The sequence below is a fragment of the Mustela putorius genome, unplaced genomic scaffold, assembly GCF_011764305.1.
Source record: "Mustela putorius furo isolate JIRA1106 unplaced genomic scaffold, ASM1176430v1.1 tig00003845_pilon_pilon_pilon, whole genome shotgun sequence".
NCBI classification, from domain to species: domain Eukaryota; kingdom Metazoa; phylum Chordata; class Mammalia; order Carnivora; family Mustelidae; genus Mustela; species Mustela putorius.
Genome location: NW_025421998.1, coordinates 43,735,721 through 43,751,053, shown reverse-complemented (window position 1 = coordinate 43,751,053; position 15,333 = coordinate 43,735,721). Strand labels below are relative to the sequence as shown.

General features: G+C 33.4%; 1 protein-coding gene across 5 annotated transcripts in view; it reads right to left on the bottom strand.

Moving 5' to 3' along the window:
• The window catches only part of PHF14 (PHD finger protein 14), a 209,710-nt gene that overhangs the window by 52,106 nt on the left and 142,271 nt on the right, over positions 1-15,333 (bottom strand). For 2 of the 5 annotated variants that reach the window (XM_045062736.1, XM_013051708.2), the window contains exons 17-18: positions 15,270-15,299; positions 14,408-14,525 (exon numbers count right to left, since the gene is read on the bottom strand). In XM_045062736.1, coding sequence (XP_044918671.1) covers positions 14,408-14,525; positions 15,270-15,299 — 148 coding nt within the window. Of the gene's footprint in view, positions 1-14,407; positions 14,526-15,269; positions 15,300-15,333 lie in introns of those variants that run through there. The other 3 variants (XM_045062737.1, XM_045062738.1, XM_045062740.1) reach the window with 3 other exon arrangements.

Below are 15,333 nucleotides of genomic sequence, written 5' to 3'. Positions count from 1 at the left end.
ACTAAAATGATTGTTTATTTTTAAGAGTAAGAAGAGATATCATTTACTGAGTATCTCTATTGTTCCAAGTATTGCCATTAAACCTTTCACAAATAAGCAACCTGAAGCTCACTGAAATGAAGCAACCTGCTAAAGGTCACAAGCATCGTCAACAGTTAATATCTGAACCCAGTCTGTTTCTTTTCAAAGCTCATAAAGCTATTTATTCTACACTGTACTGCATACTTAGACTTTCCCTATATTTTAAGTTACTGTTCTGTTATTCAACAATGCTTCAGATTTTAAGAAACTCCATAAATTTAATAAATAAATAAATAATAAATAATAAATAAATAAAATCTTAAAAAAAAAAAAGAACATCAGGATTAGAACACTTAAATATATTTAACTTAAGAGCTCAATTCCATTAACTTTCAGAGTCATTCTTTGAATTTTCTTAGCTTAGATTTGAAGAAGTGTTACCCGTAGATAAACGGTACTTCTGTAACCACAATACATAGGATAGAAAGAAAATTTTTAACAGACAAGTAATTCCACACAATGATGAAAATAGTTAAATGTTTAATAAATTAGAAGGGATAAACTATCTGTAGCAGGAATCCATAAAATCTCACTGTTTTTTGAAGCTAGGAGTTAAACCTTTCCTATTATTTACGTTAGTTCCATAGCTCTGAAAATGGGCTAGCTTATTCCAACTAGGACCATCTCTTTGTAGCAAACAAGGTCTCTCACCCTCATTGTATATATAAATACTGGAATAAAAACTTCACATAATTAATATATTCTACCTTCCTTCTAAATTCTTACATTAATATATCATATAATCCAAATTTAATAATGCTGGGTTAATAGGTGAAAATATTCTTACTAACTTTTTAAAATCTGTAATGAAAATCCTTCAGCCTAACTACCAGATTTTTAGTAGATGGCTTTTTCCTCCTACATAATATATATATATTTAAAAATAATATATATATATTTAATATATATATATATATATATTTAAAAAGTGATTTAAAAACTAAAGGATAGAAAAAAGGAAAAACAGAAGAAGAAAAAAACTAAAGGATAGTATAAAGTTAGTGAGTTATGAAAGGCATTCCCTTGTATGGCACCCTACTGTACTTTGATTAATTATCTCTTAGTTATGAGTTAGTTTCTTATCACATATGGTATTCCACAGCATGCTATGCAAATGCATCAGCCCCACATGCCATCTAAATTAGAATACAGTTTTGTTTTTCCAGTTTGTAGTAAGTATAATATAAAAAGTGATTTAGTTTTTCAATTCTGTAAATTATTAACATAAATTAGACAAAATTATGTTAATATTTTTGTCTAATTTCAGTGATTTCAGTAATTTTTTTTCTGTGAACATGATGTTGAAATATATACAAATGTATGTCATGAACACTGACAAACTCTTCCTGGAGGATAGAAATCATATTTTCAGAAAGATTTGTAAGGAATATCTACCCATGACATATCAAAGCATACAAATATGCTTAACATTAACTACACAGTCCCTATGAAAATTACCTTATGTTACGGAACTACACAGATCAGTAGAGATTCCAATTCTACTATAAAGAATAACCACAAACAATCTTTCTTTAGCTCAAACTATTACTTGATAAAAGTACTACCTGAAATAGGTTTCAGAAAATGTCTAGGACCATCAAGTAAAGAACCTCTGAGCAAGCAATAATGACAACCAGTTCAGTATACAAATGTTCAGTTTCTAAAAATACATTCTACTTAAAAAAACAACACAGTAGCTGACTATTATCAGTGGAACGGTTAATGATTATACTTACTGAATTCAAAAATCATCGTTACCAGTCTCAAATCACAACATCCAAAAACTAAGGGCTTAAATAAGACATTTATACAAAAAATTCTGCCTGTCACAGAAAATGTTGAAGTAACGGCCAATTGCCTGAACTTAATCTAGATATAAGGTAGAAGATCCACTGGAAGACTGTGGGCTTTATCTCACGTACTAGTGAAGAGGAAATCTAAAGTTTAAATATGTAACTATAACTATCATCAAGGATAACTACACCAGTTTTAATTCTCAGATTTTTAGTAAGTCTACAAACTACCACAGATTTATTCTATGGTATTCTACTGTAAGATACTGTATAAACAACTTGTCTCTAGACTTTTACATACCTATCAGTAAGCAGGCAAATCAAAACTCAGTAATGCTAAAGCACTGTTGTAAGCTTTAATGCTTGTCATACAAATGCTAGAAGAATACTAGGTAAATGGTACAATTTTTACAAATATCTCAGTCAACCATGCTAAATCCATAAACTTAAAATTTAAACTAATATTAAATAAAATCCCAGACATCAAATCAATAGTTAAAATATTCTTAAAAAATCCCAGACGTCAAATCGATAGTTAAAATATTCTAAAAAAATCTTTCTTTAACAGGTAAGTTATATAGTTCAAATTTAAAAGCACTTTAAATAATAATTTAAATTAAAAAAAAATTTTAATAAGAATTTAAAGTAATCTCTACCCTCAACATGGGGCTCGAACTCACAACCCTGAGAACAAAAGTCCCATGCTCCAACAACTGAGCAAGCCAGGTGTCCCTTAATTTTATATTTTTCATAATTTTCATCATAAAAAAATTCAGACATCCAATTCTACCAGGTTCAATTAAATGTGCTTGTTTAATTTATTGTGGCAAGATACTCTTTGGAGAAATTGTTTTGTTTCATTCTTAAAGGGGCAAAATTCACAATGAATATTTTATTTGAAAATAAGCACTTATATATGTACTTTTTACTCGGGTATATCAGTTATAGAATTCTAGTTGCTAATGCAGAAAACTAGAAAATAAAGATGAAAGAAAGTCATCACTTTCCCTACTCAGGGATTTCTAATACAAATAATTGGTTATCAACTAGCACCACTTGCCTGAGGAGGCATGTATTGTATTTGTTGTTCCAGAAAATCTTACATAGGGATGTAGACATTTCTGTGCGTTATCAGTTCAACTTAGCACTGCTCAAAAGTAGTATACTATATAGATCAAATACAAAGAAGCAGAGGTCTCCATGCTAAGACAATTCATCTTCTAGTAGTCATACAATGATCTGCCAGGTATATACTCTATAGCTTTGCACCAAACAGAACTTAAATAAGGATAAAAGCTAAAATCATAACTGGCACAGGTACTGTAAAGTACATAATACACAGTTAAATTCGCAGTGGCATTTGTGAATATATATGACTTGGATGAAGCTCTTTAAAAAATATTTATGCATATTCATTTTACCATGTCAAAATAAATTACCTTCATTTTGGGTGTTTTAGGAGACAGAAGTTGTTGAGATCTCTATCAAGTATACTCTAGAAAAAGACTGAATAGTGAACTGTGCCCTATATTTAAAAAATACTATTTAGTCTACCTTGTAACTTATATGTAAGTATACAACATAATTTTAAACTGGTTAGTTGATGTTTCACTTGGGTTATAGGTATTGTGTATACTTGTTTTAAAGTTCTAAAAATTAATTTTTAGATTAAAAATGTTCTGAATAACTGAAGAATTCATAATATACATAAACAGATTCTTATTCTTGACTGCTTATTAAAATTATTTAGGAAGCTGTAAAAGATATAAATATCCACCCTCTTTCCCTCTCTTACCTCCTCCCAAACAATTCAGTCTAAAAACCATCAGGCTATAGTAGGCAAAATAGGTGTCGATATAGGGTGGGATTAGAGAGTGACAAGAGATTAGTTTACCATCAGGGGACTGATCATATAAAAATATTTAAGAATAATGTGGGGCACCTTGGTTAAGCATCCGACTCTTGGTTTCAGTTCAGGTCATGAACTCAGGGTCATGAGACTAAGCCCTGCATCAGATCCCTCTGCTCGAGTGCTCTTTCTCTCTCTCTCCCTCATTCACACAAACATACAAATAAATAAATAAAATCTTTTTAAAAAATATATATTTAAGAATAATGGGAGCCAGTTTTCTGTTAGGGAGTTACAAATATAGAAAGGAAGAGAACTGCAATGGTTTCCAATATCTACAAAGGCAGAAATATAGATGCAAATGTGTATGTACACATACATCTAATCCTTGGCTCTGTGGCTCTGTCTACTGAGAAGACCTAGAAGGAATAATGAGCACATCTAGTACCCACAGTTTGATTTCTAAATACCATTCTCCACTGAAAGGAAATGGAGGTCCTTGGAGAAATGGCTTGGTTCCAAGAATAGGGAAAGGGAAAGTATAGTTGAGCCTGGAACATCTTTAGTAAGGAAGTATTTGAAGATTACTGGGGTCATGTCACATGGACATAGAAGCCGGGCTTAAGTGTCAGAAGCCAGCCTGAAGTGGCTTCTATTAGCCAAATCTGGGACAATATGAACATCCAAATAAATGGTAAACCTAGTGAATAAAAGAGAAAATGAAAGTTTGATGAGGAATAGGATATTTGCATAGTCTCAAGTTTCTTCCCCACAAATTAATTAGAAAGGTGAAGAGAATGGAGAAGACTTGCAGAAAACTTATCAAGTGATTAAAGTTATACTTTATGAAAGACAACTTTAGTACCAGCATAGAACTATGGTATCCAAACATTATAGCTGATGTACCTCCATACTAAAAATATTTTAAATATGCATCTTTATATATACACACACACACACATATGTATGTATATATATGAAGTTACATATACTACAGTATTTACATTATTTACATTATAAGATGGGTAAGAAATTGAAGTGGGAAGCTATATAGAATTAAGTTGATTTTATTACTTATCTTGTCTATTTCTTAGGGTGCAAACACTTCATTTTGGAGGCCTCTAGTAAAAAGAATGGGTAAAATAGATGAGTATGGCAGATTTACTAAGATAGTTTTCAAAATAGGAGAAACTGATAGAATGAGGAAAAAGTGAGACACTGAATCAAGGCAGAAGCAATGGAGGAAAGGAACAAAGAGCACACTGGAGACACAATTAAGGAAGAAAATTTGAAGGACTCAGGAAGTGACTTTCTCTATGAGACAAGGATTAGAAAGGCTTGAAGATAATTCCAGCTATTTGGCTTGGATGGATAGATGGGATAGAGAGAGGAGAAAAAATAAGAGATAGGTGAAGAGGAGGATTAAGAATAAAATGTATTGCTTTTCCAGGCACATAGCACTCATTAATGATGCTATTATCACAACAGAGTAAAGAGCAGAAAGAAAAATACTAATGTATAGTGATAGGTAGCAATGAACTAGCTTCACTGAACATAAACCCAATACACTGACCAGATAGCTGATGCATTAGTCAAATATCTTTGAAGCACAGCTTATAGGAGAAGGTATGTTTTGTGCATGTCTGTTTCCGTGTGTTTCTATGTGTGTGAATTTGCTTCCATGTAAGCATGTGTATAGGTATGTATCTGTGTCCATGTAGTCCTTTTTCATGAAAACAAAAGTGAACTAACTAGGTTTATAATGGGTTGATAAGGGAGAGAAAGTCTTATCATGCATACTTCATGGGTTTGGATAGAATAAAAACTCATTCTATATAGAAATATTGAATGATAATGTTATCATACCCCAAACTAATATGTTATATATAATCAACTATTTCTCAACTAGAAAAACATTATCATACTTTTAGGTAAATTGTTATTAAGTCAATATTAAAACTAACTATAAGTAGGTATATTTTATCATGTACTAAAACATTAAATTATGGGTTATGATATGATGAATATTCTTAAGACTTCAGTGGAATTTCCATAAAAGTAATAAGCAGGATTTCTGACAGAAGGTTTTTGCCCTCATCAAACCCATAGCAATAAATCTGTTACTTGAAAGACAAAGACATGAGAATATACACAGCAATATTTTAGAGTTTCCCCTGCTACATAAAATTTGGAAACAATATTAACAGTTAAATTAATATTTAAAGTGCAATGCATTTTCAAGCACATATTCAGCTATATACCCTCACCTTGTAGTTTATCTAAAATTCTAAGCAAAATAAGTAATTTCTTATATGGGAGTTGAATTTTCATAATAAAGTTGAGACTTCTTGGACTTAATCCTGATTATGACAGAGAAAGGAAGTTGGATATGTGATTTTATGGTCATCACAATTTTACACATTCACTTCCTCCCACCTAAATTTACTAGCAACTGATTCACTTCCCTTCTCCAGGCAATAACTATTTCTATCTTACTTTTCATATCGTTAAAATATATGATCATGGCAAACATACACTGTATTATCTAACAAACAATACTCCACCAAATCCAACAGAAGAAAATGAAGGACAAGCAACATATATTAACTTCCACTGTGGGTTTCTTTTAGGTCTTAAGATGATCCTAATTTTGGCTCAGATGTTAATAATATTTTAATATTAATATTGTAACTGATTCCTTAATTTAAAATGGTTTCTGAAGCAATTCACTGAATTATAAAGCATGACATTATATCCATCAATGCTTTCTTCTTAGGACCCAAACTGGCAAACATCTTTCAAAGGAAAATTTAAACAGAAATCTACTACGTGCTGCTCAAGAATGGAAGTCTTCAAAAGTGAACAAAACAAAATGGATGCAACACAAATATTCAAGGAAACAGAGTAAGTTTCCAGCTTAACTACTACACTAAATTTAATTTTTTTATTGGAAAAAAATATAAGCATACAATAGTCATGTTGGTATGATAAAAATACAAATCCACTTCACTGCTGTAAACCTTACAGTAAAATGCTGTGACAGTCCAGAGATTAGATACCATAATTAGATGAAATTTTGACCAAGTTGGGTGTTTATATCTGGTATTCAATCAGAGGCCAGAATACAGAAAATACAATTAAAGTTTTCTAACAATGAGCCTCCATAATGGATTTTCATCAGAGTACAAAGACCTATTGTCTTGTAAAGAGGGAAAAAACAAAAACAAAAATAAAAATACCTTATCCTTCTCAATGGCTACTGGCATTCTAGTGCATTACATAATGTATGATATACTCTTAACATATGTGAAATAGGACCCCTTTACTATATAACTTAAAGCCATTCTTTAAAAATTGAATAAATGGGGCTGATTGGAGAGGCAAGATGGTGGAGGAGTAGCAGACTGAAATGACATCAGGTCCCAGGAGTTCAGCTAGTTAGTTATCAAACCATTCCAAACACCTACAAACTCAGGAGATATCAAAGAGAAGAAGAGCAGCAATTCTAGGAACAGAAAATTGACCACTTTCTGAAAGACAGGATGTGCTGAGAAGTGAATCCGAAGGATGGGAAGAGAGATTGTGGGGGAGGGGCCAGCTCCCGGCAAGCAGAAGAGCAGTGGAGAACAAAATCTGAACTTTTAAAAGTCTGCTCCACTGAGGGACATCGCTCCATAGCCTAAGTGAGGTGGAGCCCTTGCAGGGACACTGTGGTCTCAGGACCCAGGGGTCACTGAAAGATCGGGGGTATCTGATTGTGAGAGCTCCCAGGTATCACAGCAGGGAAGCAGACTACAGAGACAGAGCCGGAGAGTGAGCTTTCAGCTCGGTGTTACCTTAAACCATGATCCAAGGCACAGACGGATCACTGCTCTTTGAGCAAGGATCCCACAAGTGGCAGATCCAGGGAAACTCACCTTCCTCCTCTGCAGGCAGGAATCTACTGGATTTGGAGACTGCCAATGGGGCTGTGTGCCAGAGACAGAAACGCTTGGTCACTGGCCAGGTGAGCCCAGAGCGTGGCCGGAAATCAGAGAGATAGGAGTGATTGACTGCCTTTCTCCGAGGGCGCACTGAGGAGTGAGGCCCCGAGCTTTTGGCTCCTCTGGGCCAGAGACTGGGAGGCCACCATTTTCATTCCAGAGCTCTACAGAAAGTGTTCAGGGAACAAAAACTCCTGAGTGTGAACTCAAGCAGATTTATTAGCCTGGCCCCTGGCAAAGGCAGTACAATTCTGCCCTGGGTAAAGACACTTGAGAATCACTACAACAGGCCTCTGGCAGAAGATCAGCAAGAATATCCAGCCAAGACAAAGCTCACCAATGAAGGAGAACAGTTGAACTCCAGAGCTAGAGGAAAGCAATGCCTGGAATTCATGGCTTTCACTCCATGATCCTTTAATCTTGCGAAATTAAATTAAAATTTAATTTTTTTTCCTTACTCTAATTTTCTTTTCCTCTTCCCTCTCTTAACATTTTTTAACTAGTTCATCTTAACAATACCTTTCTAAAAAAAATCTTTTTAAACCTTCATTATTATAGTCATATTTTATCCTTCATTGTACTTAACCTTATTTTTTGTATACATATAAGATTTTTTGTTTTCCTAAAAAATTTTGGGATACCATTTCTTCTAATAGATCAAAATATACCCTAAATCAAGCACAGGGTTTTAGTCTAGAATCCCAGCCTGAACACATTCTCTCCCTTTTTTTTTTTCTTCTTCTTTCTAGTTCCAACCAACCTATCAATTCCTTTTTTAGAATGTTTTTTAATTTTCATCTTTATACTCATATTCTATCCCTTCATCATATTTACCCTTATTTTTGTATATAAATAAGTTTTTAGTTCTTTAATCTTTTGGGAGGCAGTTTCTTCTAAGAGACCAAAATACACCCAAAATCAAGTGGGTGTCTATGTTCTATTCACCAGTCTAATATATACAGATATATATTTTTTAAAAATTACATATATATATGTATATATACATATATATATATATATATTTACACACACACACACACACACACACACACATATATGTATGTATTTTTTAAAAATTTCTCCCCCCAGTTTGGGTTCTCTTCTGATTGGGTCACTATACATTTTTCTGGGGTCTCTGCCACCCTTTTAGTATTTTATTCTCTCGTTCATATATTCTTATCTGGATAAAATGACAAGGTGGAGAAACTCACCACAAAAAAACAACAAAAAAAAAACTAGAGGCAGTACTGACAGCTAGGGACCTAATCAATATAGACATTGGTAACATGTCAGATCTATAGTTCAGAATGATGATTCTCAAGGGGCTAACTGGGGTCAAAAGAGGCATGGAGGATATTAGAGAAACACTATCTGGAGAAATAAAATCCCTTTATGGGTAAATAAAAGAACTAAAATCTAACCAACCTGAAGTCAAAAAAGGTATTAATGAGGTGCAATCAAGAATGGAAGTTCTTACTGCTAGGATAAATGAGGCAGAAGATAATTAGTGATAGAGAAGACCAAATGATGGGGAATAAAGAAGCTGAGCAAAAGAGACAAACTACTAGGTCACCAGGGCAGAATTCAAGAGATAAGTGATACCATAAGACGAAACAACATTAGAATAATTGAGATTCCAGAAGAAGAAGAAAGAGAGAGAGGGGCAGAAGATACACTGGAGCAAATTACAATAGAGAATTTCCCTAATATGGCGAAGGAAACAAGCACAGAGAATGCCCCTCAAAATCAATAAAAATAGGTCCACACCCTGTCACCTAATAGTAAAACTTACTAGTCTTAATGACAAAGGGAAAATCCTGAAAGCAGCTTGGGTCAAGAAGTCTATAACATACCATCGTAGAAATATTAGATTGGCAGCAGACTTATCCACAGAAACCTGGCAGGCCAGAAAGAAATTGGCATGATATATTCAGAGGACTACATGAGAAAAGTATGCAGCCAAGAATACTATATCCAGCTAAGTTATCATTGAAAATAGAAGGAAAGATAAAAAGCTTCCAGAACAAACAAAAGTTAAAAGAATTTGTAAACACTAAACCAGCCCTACAAGAAATATTGAAAGGCATCCTCTAAGCAAACAGAGAGCCTAAAAGTAGTAGACCAGAAAGGAACAGAGAAATATACAGTAATAGTCACCTTACAGGCAATACAATGGCACTAAATTCATATCTTTCTATAGTTACCCTGAATGTAAATGGGCTAAATACCCCAATCAAAAGACACAGGGTATCAGAATGGATAAAAAAACAAAAGCCATCAATATACTATCTACAAGAAATTCACTTTAGACCTAAAGACACCTCCAGATTTTAAGGTGGGGGGACAATTTATCATGCTAATGGACATCAAAGAAAGCTGGGGTGGCAATGCTTGTATCAGATAAATTAGATTTTAAGACAAAGACTATAATAAGAGATGAAGAAGGACATTATATCATACTCAAAGGGTCTGTCCAACAAGAAGATCTAACAATGGGGCACCTGGGTGGCTCAGTGGGTTAAGCCTCTGCCTTCGGCTCAGATCATGATCCCAGGGTCCTGGAATCAAGCCCTGCATTGGGCTCTCTGCTAAGCCTGCTTCCCTTCCTCTCTCTGTCTGCCTCTCTGCCTACTAGTGATCTCTGTCTGTGAAATAATTAAATAAAATCTTAAAAAAAAAAAAAAGATCTAACCATTTTAAATATCTATGCCCCTCACATGGGAGCAGGCAACTACATGAACCAATTGATAAAATCAAAGAAACACATCGACAATAATTCAGTAATAGTAGGGGAAAGATCAACAAGGAAATAAAGGATTTAAATGACACAGTGGACCAGATGGACATCACAGATATATTCAGAACATTCCATCCCAAAGCCAACAGAATACACATTCTTCTCTAGTGCACATGAAACATTCTCCAGGATAGATCACATCCTGGGTCACAAATCAGGTCTCAAGGGGCGCCTGAGTGGCTCAGTGGGTTAAAGCCTCTGCCTTCGGCTCAAGTCGTGATCTCAGGGTCCTGGGATTGAGCCCCGCATCGGGCTCCCTGCTCATTGGGGAGCCTGCTTCCTCCTTTCTCTCTGCCTGCCTCTCTGCCTCCTTGTGATCTCTGTCAAATAAATAAATAAAATCTTAAAAAAACAAAACAAAACAAAACAAAAAAATAAATCAGGTCTCAACCAGTACCAAAAGATAGGGATCATTCCCTGTATATTTTCAGGCCACAATGCTCTGAAGCTAGAACTCAATCACAGAGGAAATTTGGAAAGAACCCAATACATGGAGACTAAACAGCATCCTACAAAAAAACTGAAGGGGTCAACCAGGAAATTAAAGAAAATTTGAAAAAATCATGGAAACAAATGATAATGAAAACACAATTGTTCAAAATCTGTGGGACACAGCAAAGGCAGTCCTGAGAAGAAAGTATATAGCCATACAAGCCTTTCTCAAGAAATAAGAAAGGTTTTAGGCACACAACCTAACCCTAACACCTAAAGGAGCTGGAGAAAGAACAGCAAAGAAAGCCTAAACCCAGCAGGAGAAGAGAAATCATAAAGATCAGAGCGGAAATCAATGAAATAGAAACCAAAAGAACAGTAGAACAAATCAACAAAACTAGAAGCTGGTTCTTTGAAAGAATTAATTTAGACTTATAGACCCCTGGCCAGACTTATCAAAAAGAAAAGAGAAAGGACCCAAATAAATAAAATTATGAATGACAGAGGAGAGATCAGAATGAACACCATAGAAATATAAACAATTAAAACATATATTGATCAACTCTACTCCAGCAAATCTGATAATCTGGAAGAAATGAATGTATTCCTAGAGATATATAAACTACCAAAACTGAACCACGAAGAAACAGAAAACCTGAACAGACCCATAACCAGTAAGGAGATTGAAGCAGTCATCAAACATCTCCCAACAAACAAGAGCCCAGAGCAAGATGGTTTCCCAGGTAATTCTGCCAAACATTTAAAGAAGAATTAATACCTGTTCTCCTGAAACTGTTCCAAAAAAATAGAAATGTAAGGAAAACTGCCAAACTCATTTTATGAGTCCAGCATTACCTTGACCAAAAAACCAAAGACCCCATCAAAAAAGAAAATTACAGGCCAATATCCTTGATGGACACAGACACAAAAATTCTCACTAAAATACTAGCCAATAGGATCCAACAGTATATTAAAAGGATTATTCACCACGACCAATGGCTGCAAGGTTGGTTCAACAACCACAAATCAATCATGATCTGAAACATGCATCCGAATGTTTATAGCAGCAATGTCCACAACAGCCAAACTATGGAAAGAACTTGGGTGTCCATCAGCAGATAAATGGATAAAGAAGATGTGGCATATATATATATACAATGGAATACTATGCAGCCATCAAAAGAAATGAAATCTTGCCAGTTGCAATGATATGGATGGAACTAGCGGGTATTATGCTAAGCAAAGTAAGTCAATCAGAGAAAGACATTTATCATATGATCTCCCTGATATGAGGAATTTAATTAAGAGGCAAAGTGAGGGGTTTGAGGGGTAGGGAAGGAAAAAATGAAACACGTTGGGATCAGGAGGGAGACAAACCATAAGAGACTCTTAATCTCACAAAATAAACTGAGGGTTGCTGTGGGGAGGGGGGTATGGAGAGGGTGGTTGGTTATGGACATTGGGGAGGGTATGTGATATGGTGAGTGCTGTGAAGTGTGTAAGCCTGACAATTGACAGAACTGTACCCCAGGGGCAAATAATACATTATATGTTAATAAAATAATTAAATAAAAAAAAGAAAAGAAAATTGAATAAACGATACACATTTATAGTAGTACAGAACCTTTTCATAAGAACGTATGCAAAAAAGTATATTCATAAAGGGCAATAAATCCTTTAAAAGATGCTTTCCTAATTTGCCTGTTGAGGGTAGGAAGAAACTCCACACAAGAAATGTGTTAGAAAAATCGTATTATACCACAAGGAGTCCAATAAGACAACTCTGTAAGATCTATAGTACAACCACTATTTTTAAAATTTTTAAATACAATTTATGTAAAGCATTTTTTAAATCATGCAATAGCTTTTATTATTAAAATCTGGGTCTTAGTAAAATGCCTGGAAAATAATTTTTGATATTGTATATTTAAAATCTTGGGCAAAAATGTTTGGTTAGTAAATAAAATGCACATTATTTTCTATTTTAATAATCATTATAAAAGTCTGTAAAATTTTTTAATAAAGTTGATTAAAGAATGCTTTAAATGGTTTTTTTTTTTTAATAACCAAATGTTTTTCTGCAGTTTTTCATAAGTAAATTTTTACAGATGGTCTCTGTGGTAACCTAGGTAATCATTTTAACTTAAAAAATATGTATTTGGAGTTTTTGTTTTTCTTGCAAAAACCTATATTTTATTAAAAGGTAAAACTGCAAACATTTATACACACTCCCATTATGCCTTTGGGGTTACTCATGATTCGGTATGTTCTGAAATTCACTGAAAAGTGAATTTCTATCCTTTGGAGGATCTCAAATTAAAAATGGATCATTCATTAATGAATTACTAGACTCAATCCACAAACCATTCTCCTTGGCCATTATCAAGGTTCTTGAATATTCAAAATTAGACTTAAAATCTAAAGGCAACAATTTGGCCAAAAAAACAAAGACACATACACATATACACACATTTGATTCCACCATCTGAAAGGAATTCAATATCAATTTTAACTAACTCTAGGACTGACAAATGTATTTAAATGGCATTTGAGAAAGACGGTTTCATGTCCCTGGATAGATAGCTGATTTCCATTGTCTACTTAAGGAAGAACAATGTGATTAACCTATAACTGATCAGAATATCTTAGTTCAAATACATTCAATATTTTTGTCAAATGAGTTAAAGTACCAAGAGTCTAACTATTCACAGACTTTAAAGAAATAATAATCTTAAACTGTATATTACTACAATTTGTGATTAGAGTGTTGATATTCAAAAAATATAACTTCAGTAATTTTTGGAGATAAAATATTAAACAACCTTATTCTTTTCACTTAGCTAAATAAATATAAAAAACAAGTTTTAGGTTATAAAAACTAGCTTTCTCAAAAATAGACATCTCTTTTATTCCCCCCATATTCATGTCTTGCTTTTTTAATTCCACATAAGTGAAATCATATAGTATTTGTCTTTTTCTGACTTATTTCGTATCAATCTCAAATAACAGATTTTATCAAACGTTTACAATACACTTAATGAGTCATCTACAAAATAAAATTGGATTTTATTGGTTATTCTGTTGACTCATATTTATATATATTAATATATATTTGTCAAAACAAATTTCTTATTACTCAAGGCAGAATTTCCTTGCCATTCCCTAGGTGTGGTAAATTAGCACAGGGTGACTTTCTTTGGTGACTAGAACACTACTTAGTATGTTACATTAACTGGGAAGTATACAAAACAGCTAAAATATTTCAGAAGAAACTACTATAATTTAGTAAAGCTGTTTATTCCTTATTTTAAGCACTATAAAATCACCATCAGAAAATATTAGTGAAGTGCATTAGATTAAAATGTTGGTCATTCACAATTATAATTCTCTTTAAAGTTAGGAAGCAGATGGTATGATATGGCTATCAAAATGAAGTAAAACACTTCTTCTTATGGACATTTTCTCTCCTTACCTTAGAAGATGAAGAATCACACTCCTGACATATCCATCCATAGCCTGTTTGTTTAGGAGACTTTTTCAAAGGGGGATCCAAACAGCCAAAATGGTAGCACAGTCTGCATTCATCACACCTGCAGGGTAAACAGATTTATGGTATATCTAAATAGTATTAAAAAAAACTATCTTTTTCAAAGACAAATGGCAAATTACTATACATTTCAACATTGGTTAATTCTATGCTTAGTTCACAAAATTATTAAATGAATGTCTATGAAAACGACAATCTAAACCTGAAATAAATGTTTTAGGAAAAAGCAAAATACAGGAATAAACTTAACAAAGTAAATATAATTTAGAACACTTTGATAGTAAAAATGTTAAGAACATGTGAATGAATGTACATGTATAGCCAAATGTGTTCAAAACTAACGTAATTTCACTTTGAAATTCAAAAATTAATCATATACCCATTAGCTTAAAAACATTTAATATAAGATACATATAATTCTAGATTATGAATTCAATCTAATACATTGTAATTACAAAATACTTAAGGTGTAATCAATCCTATGCAATTTATACCTTATTATACCTTATCACTCTTCCTCCATATGAGGTAGATTGTAAATGTATGGTAGATTGTAAATGTATGGTCTAATGTTTACAGCATGCTAACACAACCTAGCAAAAAAACCATCCTAGGAATGTGGTATCATTTTTCTCAAATATAAATATTCTCAAAATTTACCTGTCACTTTCTCTCAATGCATTTGGGTTTTCAAAGTACTTCCTAGTACACCTTAAAGCTTATGAACAAATATTTTGATAGTGTCTTTGCCACCTATGATGTACAAAATCTAAGAAAACTATCATACCTATTCTTCGTTTCAGACAATCTCATCCTGCTGACAATGAAGAAAGATCTGCATTATTTCATTG